At 47.6% G+C, this 13935-nt stretch overlaps 1 protein-coding gene across 1 annotated transcript in view; it reads right to left on the bottom strand.

The window, feature by feature from the left end:
* ATP12A (ATPase H+/K+ transporting non-gastric alpha2 subunit) overlaps nt 1-13935 on the bottom strand; it is a gene marked incomplete at both ends in the record, with an annotated part of 34702 nt that overhangs the window by 17191 nt on the left and 3576 nt on the right. The window contains 9 exons of the mRNA XM_080689411.1: nt 9-207; nt 688-956; nt 1171-1288; nt 1815-1949; nt 3076-3189; nt 4453-4656; nt 5710-5769; nt 8980-9138; nt 9415-10084. Coding sequence (XP_080545537.1) covers nt 9-207; nt 688-956; nt 1171-1288; nt 1815-1949; nt 3076-3189; nt 4453-4656; nt 5710-5769; nt 8980-9138; nt 9415-10084 — 1928 coding nt within the window. The remainder of the gene's footprint in view (nt 1-8; nt 208-687; nt 957-1170; nt 1289-1814; nt 1950-3075; nt 3190-4452; nt 4657-5709; nt 5770-8979; nt 9139-9414; nt 10085-13935) is intronic.

The following is a 13935-nucleotide window of genomic DNA, read 5'->3' as shown; positions in this document are numbered from 1 at the left end:
AAACTCACTTGCTTGATTTTCGCTTGTGTCAGCCACAAAAATTTGATTGTCAAACCACAGGTGGGCCACGGTCATCCTATTCTGGGTCAGGGTCCCGGTCTTGTCCGAGCAGATGACGGAAGTAGAGCCAAGGGTCTCTACCGCCTCCAGGTTCTTAACCAGGCAGTTCTTCTTGGCCATTCGTTTTGCTGTCAGTGACAGGGTGACCTGACAGGAGACAGAAGCTCTGGGAAACACTGTCATGAACATAGGTTCTACAGTGTGGAGGCTGCTGAGCTGAGCTGTGACTGTGTTTTAGGGAGCAGCTGGAATGGCTTTAGGCCAGGGATATAGCTGCCAATGTATATCAATGCTGATCTAGTGACAGAGCCAGCAGAAGCCGGTGTGGTGGCTCATACCTGTGATACCTGTACACAAGAAGCTAAGACAGGAGGATTTTACAGATTTGAGGCCAACCTCAGCAACTTAATGAGACCCTGTTTCAAAATAAAAAAAGGGTTGGAATGGGTAGCTCGGTGGTAGAGTACCCCAGTGTTCAATCCCCAGTACTGTAATCAATCAATCAATAAAATATCACAATCCTGGTTGTCAACCCCTCTAAGAAAATCTACTCAGGACTTTCCATGGGGGTCATGGAGACCAAAGAGCAGTGCAGGGGGTGGGGAGCACCTAACAGCGTGAACTCACAGTGACAGTGGCCAGGAGGCCCTCGGGCACATTGGCCACAATGATGCCAATGAGGAAGATGATGGAGTCCAGAACGTAGTACTTCATGGACACCGCGATGATGAAGAACACGATGCCGATGGAGACAGCCACACCTGCCACAATGTGGACGAAGTGCTCGATCTCAATGGCAATGGGCGTCTTCTCGTTGCCGACGCCCGAGGCCAAGGAGGCTATGCGACCAATGATGGTGCGGTCACCCGTGTTGATGACCATGCCGGTTGCTGCACCTACAGGGAAGTTGGAAATTTTACTCCAGGGGTCCTGGCAGCAGCCCTCTGTGCTTACACATGTGCTTACACAATCATTACATGTGCTTTACAAGCATTACAATCAGCACATGTAATTGCAAAGTCCAATGTTAGTCCTTGGGAAAGACAAAGACATCAGGCCTGAGAAGGAGAGGGATATAGGTGGGCTGTGGCCGAGAGCCACCTGCCTTACCTTCCAGGCAGGTCGTGGAATAGAAGCCAATGTTTTTTGTTTCCAGGGGGTTTTCATGGGTAAACTCGGTTGAGCGAGATTGGGGCTCAGATTCGCCAGTGAGAGATGAATTATCAACCTGGAAAAAAATTTGAAAACAGTTCAAAATTGGGCACTTTGTTTTTTGTGTGCGTGCATGCGTGCATTACTACAAATTGAACCTAGGGGCTTTCTACCTCTGAGTTATACACCCTGCCCCCCCCTTTATTATTGTGGTGCTAGGGATGGAACCCAGGGGCATTTTACCTCTGAGATATACTCCCAGACTGGTTTTATTTTTTATTTGAAAACAAAGGTTCACTAATTTGCTGAGAGCTTCAGTAAGTTGCTGAGGCTGGTTTCAAACCTGCAATCCTCCTGTTTCAGTCTCTGAAGTACTGGGATTACAGGCATGTGCCACCATGCCTGGCTCTCCTAGCTCTTTTTATTTTTTTATATTTTGAAACAGGGTCTAAGTTGCCAAAATGCAATTCTCCTATCCTGACCTTCCAAATACTGAGATTACAGCTGTGCATCCCCATACCTGGCAGTTTCCTGCCTCTTCTACCGATATCAGGAAAGAACATCCTGGGCAGGATGTTCAAGGTGGGCACAAGGGTACTTACCTTGCACCCATGGGAAGACAGCAGCCTGATGTCTGCAGGGATCTGGTCCCCTCCTTTAATCTCCACAATGTCTCCTACCACTAGTTGCTCTGCAGGTATTATCTTCTTTTCAGAATCACGGATAACAAGAGCTTGCTGGCCAAGAAAATGGTGACAGACACTTCAGCCTCTGCAGTGATGCTGGCTCTCCTTCTCCACCTGCACTTCACCGAATCCCAGGATGGGAGCTCAGGTCCACCAGTGGTTAGAATTCACAGGTGAAACTCAAGGCCCAAACCCTTATTTTTTTCTTGAGCCCTGCTCTTGGAACCAGAAAGGGCTGTTTTCAGGCAGATAAGGTAAAGGAAGAGGCCTAGGTTTCATGGAAAGGGACATGATTAAGGGTGAGCTATGGAGCCGGGCGTGGTGGTGCACACTTGTAATCCCAGCATTCGGGAGGCTGAGACCGGAGGATCATTGTTCGCAGACAGCCTCAGCTACTTAGTGAGGCCCTCTGCAACTTAGTGAGATCCTGTTTCAAAATAAAGAATAAAAAATAGGGGGTATAGCTCGGAGGTCAAATGCCTCTGGGTTCCATCTCCAGACCCACACACACACACACACACAAAAAAAGGGGTGAGCTACACTGCTGAGTGTCCAGGAGGATGCATGTTCACTGAGGGACTAAAGCGTATCTTTTGCTGAGGCTGGCCTTGAACTTGGAATCCTACTGTCTCAGCCTCCCAAGTATTGGAATCACAGTACTTGGATCATCTGAGTGAGACAAAGGGTTTAATAATTTTGTTGAGGTAGGGGCTTTAATTAGTGCAGAAGGAGATACCTTTTCTATTCAGAATCTTCTCCAGCAGCTGGCAGCTCTCTGGGACTGGGTGAGGGTAGTGTCCCTGATGTGGATATTTAATAAGGGTTTCTAGAAAAAGTGGGGAGCACTGGGTCTCCCCAGGAGCATTTTGGGGCAACATGTTCTGAAAGCAAAAGCAGTCACAGATACAGAAGTGTGAGTGGATCTTCTTAGCTATAGGTGAGGGAATATTCTGGAACCACCTGGACAATAGTCCAGAAGATGTGCCTAGCACTCTGTCCTGCTTTTCCCCTATTCATTTTCCTGGATCTTACCTCATTTGACTAGGTCAAAACCCTGTGCATATCTTGGGTTCAGAGAGATGGGGTAACTCGCCCAAGATGGCACAGCAAAGGACAGGGCCAGGGCTGCCTCTCACCTGAAGGTCACAGAGGGAGTGTGGAGGGCATGGCTGCTCACCTGGGGAATCATCTTACTGAAGCTGGCCATGATGTTGGTGCTTTTGGCCTCTTGGTAATAAGCAAAGACCCCTGTTAAAATAACGACCAGGGCAAGTACACAACCCAAGTACACCTGGGTGAAGAGGAGAGAGAGCGTTAGAGAATCAGGTACTGGCTGAGCACTCCTTATCCAGAAATCCAAACTCTGGAATGCTCCAAAATCCAAACCTCTTTTTTTATATGTATGTGGAATAGGGTATTGAACACAGGGGTATTCTACATCCCTACTTCCCCCTTTTTTGTAGTATTGGAGGTTGAGCTCAGGGGCATTCTACCTCTGAGCTATACTCTCAGTACTTTTTAAATTTGGAAACAGGATCTAAGTTGCTGAAAGCCTCACTAAATTACTGAGGCTGGCTTTGGACCTGCGATCCACCTGTCTTGGCCTCCCAAGTACTGCGATTATAGCATATACCACCATGCCTAGTACCTTTAGCTTTTTTTTTTTTTTGGTGGTACTGGGGCTCCTGGAAACACTTCTACCTCCGAGATACAGTCCCAGACCTATTTTTATATTTTTATTTGGAAACAGGGTCTCTTAAGCCAGCAAGGCTGGCTTCGAACCTGCGCGATCCTCCTGTCTCCACCTCCCAAGCACGGGGATTATAAGCATGCACCAACATGTGAGGCAACTCTTTTTGTTTTTATTTTTATATTTTTGGTACTGGGGTTTAGCCCAGAGGCATTATACCTCTGAGCTACACCACAGTCCTATTTTATTTTTATTCTGAGACAGGGTCTCACTAGGTTGATGAGAACCTCACTACTTGCTGAGGCTGTCCTCAAACTTGTGATCCTCCTGTTTCAGCCTCTCAAGTACTGATATTACAAGTGTGTGTCTCACGCCTGGCTTGGCTTTCTTTTAGCGTGGTATCAGCCAGTTCCATTTTGTGGATTTGGCACTCAGTTCTCAGCAGACATATATACCCCTACTCCAATGGTAAAGGGGGAGATTAGCTTTGAGGAGGGATAGCTGCACAAAACTTCACAGGGATATAGATTTGTTTTTCCCTTAGGAATTCAAGGTGTTTTTCCCTATTTTAAAATTCATGCCTCTCATATATGAAAATGTCAGGTACCAAGGGTAGGGGTGTAACCTAGTAATGGAATACTTGTCTAACATGCACCCTGGGTTCCATCCCCAGCACCACCAAAACAAAACCCAAAACAAAAAAGCAAACACATAAATATGATAAATATGAAAGGGGTCATTTGTCATATGGCTGGGGGTTTCTGATGCCCCTCCCCACACTGACAGCTTGGTGGGAGAGCCCTGCCTCCAGCCAGCTCTGGCCCTTCTTCCCCAGTACTAAGCAAAGCCTGGAAGGCAGCGTACGTCGTCTAGAGATGTGGTGTTGTCGCTGGCATACTGAATTCCATATGCGATCCAGCAGAGGATGGCTCCTACCCATAGAAGGATGGAGAAGCCCCCCACCATCTGCTTGAGGAACTTGATGATTTCTGGAGTCTGCTTGGGAGGGGTGAGGGCATTGGGCCCATCCCGAGCTAGGAGTTCAGCAGCTCGGACACTGGAAAGACCCTGGAAGAAACGAGAAAAACAGAGACACAGAAGAAAATGGGAATTAGGTCCTGGGCTTTATATTTCGGCAGACTATGGTTATGTTCAAGAAGACCCTTGAGGGCAGATGGCACTTTACCCTTCCTCCCGTCAAGTCCACACCTTGATTGTGCGTGTGTGTGTGCGTGTGTGTGTGTGTGTGTGTGCATGCACGTGTGTGTGTGCGTGTGTGTGTGTGTGTGTGTGTGTGTGTGTTGCTGAGGATTCAACAAATGGGCATTCTGCCTTCAACCCATACTACCAGCCCTTTTTATTTTTTGTTTTGAAGCAGGGTCTCTCTAGGCCACTGAGAATCTCACTATGTTGTTGAGAACCTGTGATCATCCTTTCTCAGCCTCCTAAGTGCTGTGATTACAGGTGTGTGCCACCATACCTGGCTTTTAGCTTTTGTATGTGTGTGGGGGGGAGGTGCATAAAGTGAACCCATGGGCATCTATCTTCAGGCTATATCCCCAGCCCTTTTTATTTTTTACTTTGAAACAAGGATTCCCCAAGTTGCTGAGAGACTCAAAGTTTCTGAGGCTGGCCTAGAATGTCAGATCCTCTTGTCTCAACCTCCCAAGTACTAGGATTATTGGCATGTGACATCACACCTGGCAGGCCCCTCCCTTTCTAACACCGGCCTTCCCAATCTCTGAGAAGCAGAGCCTGTGCACCTTGGTGCTTCCTGGAGGTAGGAGTTCAAGGCATTCTCTGGTGGTAAGCACAAACAAGAATCTGTATCCTTCTGGGGACATTAGTCCCTGAACTCACAGGTGACAGACTGGTCTATGCCCATGTGCCAGCTCAGGGAAGGCTGTAGGCCTGGGCCTTCCCTAGATACAACAGCTTCCAGAGGGCCAGCCACTCGCCTTGGGATCCAGGTGCAGGATGATGGGCTGTTTCACAGGCATGGCTGGAGGTCACCCAGCTTAAAGTGCCTCTGCTTTTCCATACCCATGTACTCACTCCCTGGTGCGATTCCCTGTCTGGTCAGGATGCATTTCTTCCTGCCCCTGGCTGCCCATGACTTACCCTGGTGATGTTTGTGCCATACTTCTGCTCCAATTCCTTATCGTTCAGCTTGTGGTCATCCTGAAGTCCATGAAAGGAAGGAGAATAGAGTGAATGAGGTCATTCTAAAAGAAGGGAGAGGCACTGAGCTCAGGCAGATCAGGAAAGGTAGGGGAAGAGGAGAGGAAGGGCCTGGTGCCTGGCTGTGCTGCTGTGGACAGCCTTGTCTTTCTGAGTTGCACTGGCCCAAACACCTAGACGCTGTCTTTGTTTCTGTTGTTTTTTGTTTTTGTTTGTGGTGCTGGGGATTGAACCCAGGAGTGTTCTACCTCTGAGCCACACTCCCAGCTTCATTTTATTATTATTATTTTTTTTACTTCGAAACATAGTCTGGTTTAGGTGCTGAACCTGTAATCCTCCCAAATCCTAGGATTACAGGTGTGCACCAGTGGGTTTGGCTCTCAGCAAGACTTCATTTTGTTCATTCCACCAATACCAACTGAATGTGATATTGCTGGGGATTCAGAGGTGCAGAGAACAGGATTGCTAAGTCAAGGCAGACACGCAGCCACTGCTTGCGTTTATGTGCTGCAAAGCTTGAGGGCGCTGCTGAGAGGCAGAGTTTCCTCTTCTAAGGTCCCTCCTGCCTGGATGAGATTATCGAGGAGGGGCAAGGAGAGCTGGTGGGCATCTGGCGCCCTCTGCTGGGAAGCACCAAAATAGCAAAGGGCAACTCAGGACGTCCTCCAGGTGGAATACCACAGTTATTCAGGCTTTAAGTGCCAGGGAGGTTGAGGTGCAGAGGTATTGCAAGACATTCGAGAAAAAAGCACAAGACTTTCTTTTTTCCATCAGGGAAGCAGAAAAACACATTGGCTAATTCCATGGAAATGATCTTTCATTCTTTTAATTGTTTTGGTACTGGGGATTGAATCCAGGGGCTTTTGTGCTCCAAGCTATTCCTTGACCCCTTTTTATGTTTTTGTTTTTGAAACAGGGCACTGCTGGGTTGCTAAGTCTCACTATGTTGCTGAGGATGGCTTTGAGCCTACGATCCTCCTGTCTCAGCCTCCCAAGTACCAGGATTATAGGTGTACGCCACCACACCTGACTCACTTAACCCTCTCTTTTTTTGTGTGTGTGTGCTGGAGATTGAACCCAGGGTCATTCCATCTCTGAACTACATCCCTGTCCTATCTCACTTTTCAGTTTGAAACAGGGTTTCACTAAGTTGCCCAGGGCCTAAGTTGCAGAGACTTGAACCTGTAATCCTCTTGTCTTAGACTTCCAAGTACTAGGATTACAAGTGTGCACCACCACTCCTGGTCTTACTTAACCCTCTTAACTCTTAAGAGGTAGGTGCCATTTCTAATTCTTATTTTTCAAAATAGAAGACTGAATATCAGTCACACTGGGATTGACTGATTACAGCCAATTCAATGTCAGGTCTGGGTTTTTTTTTTTTGGGGGGGGGATAGAGTATTAGAGATTGAACCCAGGGCTGTGTGCAAGGTAGGCAAGTGCTTTATACTCCCAGCCCTTTGTAGTTTTTATTTTGAAACAGTGTCTAAGTTATCCAGGCTAACCATGAACTTGTGATCCTCCCGCTTCACCCTCCCAAGTAGTGTAGGGCTGTGTTCTTAAAATGTCTATCATAAGTTATAGATGCACACCTATAATTCCAGTACCTGAGAGGCTGAGACAGGAGAATTGCAGGTTTGAGGACAGACTCAGCAAGTAGTGAGACTCTCATCAACCTAACAAGACCCTGTTTCAGAACAAAAATAAAATAGGGCTGGTGGTGTAGCTCAGAGGTGAAATTACCTTGGGTTCAATATCCAATACCACACACAAACACACACACACACACACACACACACACACACACACACACACGTCTACCAGAATACATATAAAAGTAGTGGTGTTAAAGGTTTAACAAGATCTCCAGAAAAGATAAACAAATGGCTCTGATCTGTAACATTTGCTGATTTTTCACCAGAGCCAAATACCAAGCTGCTAATGTGACCTCAGCTTACCACTTGGTAAATTCCTAGATGTCAAACTCCCTAGCCCCAAAGAACTAGCAGCCATCCAGCCACCACAGAGCTTTAAAGTCCGCAATAGACTGACTGTAGGGGTAATCTAGTTGTCTCAAGCTCTCTCTAGATCCTTTGCCTTTGGCGTTTGTGAGATAAAATCTGTCACATTTCAGATGGAAGGCAGCTCTGGATTAAAGCAGCCAGGTTTAATAACTACCAAGTTCTTCCGCAATAATACTGCACTCTCACAAAACACTTCAGTCTTCTCTCATTTTCTCCCTCCTAGATCCTGCAAGTTGTTTCTTATTTTACATAAAGAAAACAAGAATTTAAGCCCGGCGTGGTGGCGCACGCTTGTAATCCCTGCGCTTGGGAGTCTGAGACAGGAGGACCGCACAGGTTCAAAGCCAGCCTCAGCTACTTAGTGAGGCTCCCAGCAACTTAGTGAGACCCTGTTTCCAAATAAAATAGAAAATAGGTCTGGGAGTATAGCCCGGAGGTAGAAAGCCCCAGTACCACCAAAAAGAAAGAAAGAAAGAAAGGAAGAAAGAAAGAAAGAAAAGAAAGAAAACAAGACTTTAGTGAGGCCAGTTCATTTGCTCCCAGTTACAGCTCAGGTGAAGAAATGAGACTTAGATTGAGCCTGGGGAGGTGAAGTTGCAGCCCAACATTCTAACAACTGAAACTGGCGCTTCTTGTGGCACATGTACCCCTAAACCTAGCAAGGTCCAGTGGCCTTGTTTTTTCCTCCTTGATGATTGAAACTTAAATTGTTTTATTTTCTGTCTAAAATGGGTGAGTAGCTACTTATATCTCACTGAAGCCAAAACACAGGAATCCTGCAGATGAACTGGCTGCTAGATGTACATTATCATACCATTTAAACACATATGCAACCAGTTGTGGTGGTGTACACCTGTAATCACAATTCCTGGGAGGCTGAGACAGAAGGATGGCAGGTTCGAGGCCACCCTCAGCAACTTAAGTGAGACCCTGTTTCAAAGTAAAAAGGGCTTCTGTGTAACTCAGAGGCAGAATGCCCCTGGGTTCTATTCCCAGAATCTAAATAAACACACACACACACACACACACATACACACACACACACACACACACACACACACACACACACACACACACATCATAAGGGGATTCCAAAATCTTGGAGATTGATTTTTCTCTCCTAAGTGGCAGGTTATAGAAAGCTGGGGGTGGGGCAGCAGGACCCCTTTGCTTGACGGCTACTGACCAGATCAAGTTCTTTCTTAAGCTCCTCTTTCTGGTGACCCTTTTTGAGATCCAAGCCGCTGTTCTTCAGGCCCTTGTACTTCTCATCGCCACCCTCCTGGTCTGGCTGCCCGATGTCTTTAGTTCCACTGAGCTCCACGGAGTAAATCTCTAGTTTTTTCTGTAAGAGAAGCAGACGTGCGATACTGGCCCCTCATGGGTTTTCGGAAGAGGAGCGGCTTGCCTCCCTGTGACCCGGACCTGCACGGAGGAAGGAGCCTGATCCTCACTCCCACCTGGAGAGGATCCCGAGGCGCAAGGCAGTAGGGAAGCCCCTCAAGTCCTCGGCTTTCTCTCTTGCGAAGACACAGGGTGGACTAACCAGCCTGCCAGCGTTTCCTCTGGACTATCTGGGGGCGCGGCAGGTGGACATTTGCCACAGGGATCCCTAGGGCACACCTGCAGCGCCTTCTGTTTCTTGGGGAAGGACGCCCCCTGAGCTTGCGACCTCGGTCCCGAGCAGGGCAGGCTCACTGACAGGCTTTTCAGGCCTTCGCGCCAGCACCTGGGAGTCCGAGGCCGCCAGCAGGTGCAGTGGAGCCGGCCTGGCCCCCAGCGCCTCCCCACACACCTGGCGGGGCCAGCGGGCTGAGGGTGCGGCCGGCGGGGTCTGCTCTCGCCCGCCCTGCCGCCCCGCCCCGCTTCTTTTCCCTTGCAGCGCTCCCTGCGCGGGCTCGGGCCCCTGCAGGAGCGGGCTGCACGCACCTGGCGCATGCTGCTGCTGCGGGGCGGCGCGCTGCGGGCTCGGGTCCTGGCGGGCGGCGGGCTCGGCGGCGATGCGGACGCGGCGGGCTGCGGGCCTGAGCGCACCTCGGCCGCGATCTCCGCCGCTGTGGCTAGAGGCGCCTTCAGCCTTTAAAGCCGCCCGCCCCGCCCACCCGCGGCCGCGGCTCACCTGTCCAGGGCGGCCGGGGCGGGACCCTGGGGCGCGCGGCGCGCCGGACCTGGAGGTGGCCACTGGGGGGACAGGGTCACCACGAGCGGGTCCAGCGACCTTGGCCTGCACTTGCAGCCGCGGTGCCCCGGGACGATCCGGCCAGCTCTGGGCATACTCTGCCCGTCCCGGCCTCAGTGAAAACGCACACCCACTTTTGTTAAAACGTAATTTACTTACCAATAAAGATTATATATGTATATATATAAAGATTATATATTATATAAAGATACACACACACACTTTTTTTTTTTTTGAAAGACAGGAAATCCAGCCTCTAGCAGAATCTTCGACTAGACTGTGGGCTGAGAAGGGCCTCCAGTTGCAACCTGTCCACCTCTGTGGCCAATCCAAGACAGGTCACTTGAACTGCTGGATTCCAGAGTCTCTTGTCCAGAACAACACAGGTGACAGTCCCTAGACAGTGTAGAGTCAGTGTCTAAGGAGGAAATCCAGTACCTGGTTCTACAGGTGAGGACTACTTGATGTGCCTATGTCTCACATACCTGGGTACTGCTCTTCTCAAAACAGAGGCTGATTCCAGATGATTAGAGGCAGCAAAAGGGGGTGGCCCATCTTTCTTCTTTTTTATTATCTTTGTGTGTATGTGTGTGGTACTGGGGGTAGAACACAGGAAGTTTTTTACCTCTTAACTATATTCCCAGATCTAAATTGCTAAGGCTGGCCTCAATCCTGCAATCCTCCTGTCAGCCTCCAAAGTACTGAGATTATAGGCATATGTCACTGTGACCAGCAGAAGGGTATGCTTTGTCTTCAGTCCCTCCCCCTCTTCTCTCTGCTTCCTGGCTGCTATGAGGTAAGCTGCTATGAGGACCACATGCTCCCTGCCATGATTCTCTTCCTTGCCACAGTCCTAAAAGCAATGGAACCAGTTGACCATGGACTGAAACCAGGAGCCCAAACAAACCTTTTCTTCTTTTAAGTTGATTTTCTCTGGTGTTTTGTCACAGCAAGGGAAAGCTGATGAATGCACTTAGTGTATTTGTATGAAGTATGCTTCTTTGCCCTCTAAGAATTGTGCTTGAGTTGGGCAAAACTAGAAAAGGAACAATAAGAAATGATGCAGGAGAAAATAATTTAGCACTAAATGTTATGGCTCTAAATGAATTAAGAATTTAGAGGATTCACCAGTGTACTTGTAACCCCAGTACCTGGGAGGCTGAGACAGGAGAATCATAGTTTGTGGCCAGCCTCAGCAACTTAGCAGGACTCTGTTTCAAAATAAAAATTAAAAGGGTGGGGGTATAGCTTGGAGATAGAATAACCCTGGTTCAACTCAGTACTTGCCCACAGAGTTTAGAGGAAAGAGATTTCTTTAGGGAGAGTGCTATGGTTTGAATATTCCAACCAAAACTCGTGTTGAATTTAATTCCTCTTGCGAGGGATTAACAGGTGGGATCTTTAAGAAGTGATTAGGTTATCCAGGTGTGGTGGTGCATGGTTGTAATCCCTATACTTGAGAGGCTGAGACAGGAAGATCACAGGTTCAGAGCTATCTTTGGCAGTTTAGCTAAGCTCTAAGCAACCTAGTGAGACCCTATTTCCAAATAAGAAATAAAAGGTTGGGGTTGGAGGTAGAATGCCTCTGGGTTCAATTCTCAATTTAAAAAAAGTGATTAGGTCATGAAGGCTCTCTCCTTATGAGTGGGTTTGTCCATCCATGGATTAGTGGATTTTTTCCAGAAGTACATCTTTCTTACCAAAAGGTCCAACCAGCAAGAAGGCCTTTACCAGATCCAGCTCCTCAACCTTGTACCTCCAAAACCTCCAGAAATAATAAATCCTTATTATTATTATTGATGATGATGATAATGATGATGTCATACTGGGGACTGAACCCAGGGGTGTTCTACCACTGAACTATATCCTAGTCCTTTTTATTTTTTATTTTGAGACAGGGTCTCCCTAAGTTGCTGAGGGTCTTGCTAAGTTGTCTAGGCTGGCCTTGAACCTGTGATCCTCCTGCCTCAGACTTCCAAGGATCTGTAATTACAGGTGTGTACCACCATGTCTGGATTAAATCTTTATTCTTTTTTTTTTTTTTTGGTGGTACTGGGGTTCCTGGAAACCCTTCTACCTCGGGGCTACACTCCCAAACCTATTATATATTTTTTTTATTTGGAAACAGGGTCTCTTAAGCCAGCAAGGCTGGCTTTGAACCAGTGTGATCCTCCTGTCTCCGCCTCCCAAGCACAGGGATTACAAACGTGCGCCACCACGCCTGGCAAATCTTTATTCTTTTTAAATGATCCAGCCTCAGGTATTCTGATATAGCATCAGAAAATTGACTTGACAGGGAGATGACATGATTTTTATCACTTAGAATTACTCAGTAGCACCAGGCATAGTGGTGCACACTTGTAATCCCCACGCTTGGGGAGGCAAAGACAGAAGGATCGTGCAGGTTCAAAGCCAGCTGTGCTGGCTTAAGAGACCCTGTTTCCAAATTTTAAAAAGTATAAAAATAGGTCTGGGAGTGTAGCCTGGAGGCAGAAGGGTTTCTAGGAACCCCAGTACCACCAAAAAAAAAAAAAAAGAATTACTCAGGAGCCAGGTGGTGCACGCTTGTAATCCCAGTATTTGGGAGGCAGAGACAGGAGGGTTACATTTTTAGAACAGCCTCAGTAAGCAGTGAGACTCTCATAAACCTAAAGAGACCCTCTACAATAAAAAAAAAAAATAGGGCTGAAGGTATAGCTTAGAGGTAGAATGCCTCTGGGGAGTCAATCTCTAGTACCTATACATATATAATTATATATCTAATATATATTTTATAATATATAATATTATGTATATATATTTTCTCTCCCTTTGCACTGTTCAAAGAAGGCAGGGAGAGAGTGTGTTTGGAGGCTTCTCTGAGTATCCCAGTAGCCCTTCCTGTTGTAGGGAGGCCTGTCCCCAGCTGGCTACAAGGTGACTCTGAGGATCCCAAAGTACAGGGAAGAGGGCCCAGGTAACAAAGGGAAGAGGAAACTTCACTTCTTGCTTGCTTCACATCTGGACCGGCCAGTGCCTCTCCTGCCCACCCGTCATCTCCCTGTCCCTGGATTCCTCTCCTACACATTAGACGGTCTCCACCCAGGGCCCTCCCCACACACCTGCATCTGCCCAGGATGCCAGGCAATGACTAGACCAGCACTTCTCTGCAGATCAGGAATCAGAGTCCGAGTAAAAAAAACAAAAACAAAACCAAGCTGCCGCCCAGCACACCTCTGCAGTTTCCTCATTTCTTCACTATAGGAAATCCCAAGGCACAGTAACATCCTGCAGAAAAGAAACCTGCTGTTCCCAGATTGGCTCATAAACTGATAATGATCCTGCCTGGGGCTCTTAAACACCATGACCAGAGCAAGCAGAGGCCTTGAAGAAGCAGGCAGGGGTTGGGGTTGTGAGGGATTTGTGGAGGGTAGGGGTACTTTCTCTTCCTGTGGGTATAGCGCCCCCCAAAGGTGGTTTTTCTGGGGTACTTAGGTTATCCCAGTGTTAATTCTCTGTGATTCATGTTATAAGTTGTTCTAAAATAAATTATGTGTGTATTTATATTATTTTGTACTGAAGTTTTAACCCAGCAGCATTTTACTTCTGAGCTACACTCCCAGGTCTTTTAATAAAAAGGTCTTTTAATAAAATATTTATTTATTTATGTATTTATTTATTTATTTTTATTTTTTGGTGGTACTGGGAGTGGAACGCAGAGGCTTTCTACCTCTGGGCTATACTCCCAGACCTATTTTCTATTTTATTTTTCACTAAGTTGCTGAGAGCCTCACTAAGTAGCTGAGTCTGGCTTCGAACCTGTGCGATCCTCCTGTCTCAGCCTCCCAAGCGCAGGGATTACAAGCGTGCGCCACCAGAGCTGGCTCCAGGTCTTTTTATTTTAAAACAGGGTCTCCCTAAATTGTTGAAGGTCTTGCTAGGTTGCTGAGGCTGGCCTCCATCTTCTTGTTTTAGCCTCCCAAG

The sequence above is a fragment of the Muscardinus avellanarius genome (assembly GCF_963383645.1).
Source record: "Muscardinus avellanarius genome assembly, chromosome: 2".
Classification (NCBI taxonomy): Eukaryota; Metazoa; Chordata; class Mammalia; order Rodentia; family Gliridae; genus Muscardinus; species Muscardinus avellanarius.
Note: the sequence above shows the minus strand (reverse complement) of the source record. Positions and strands in the feature narration are given on the sequence as shown.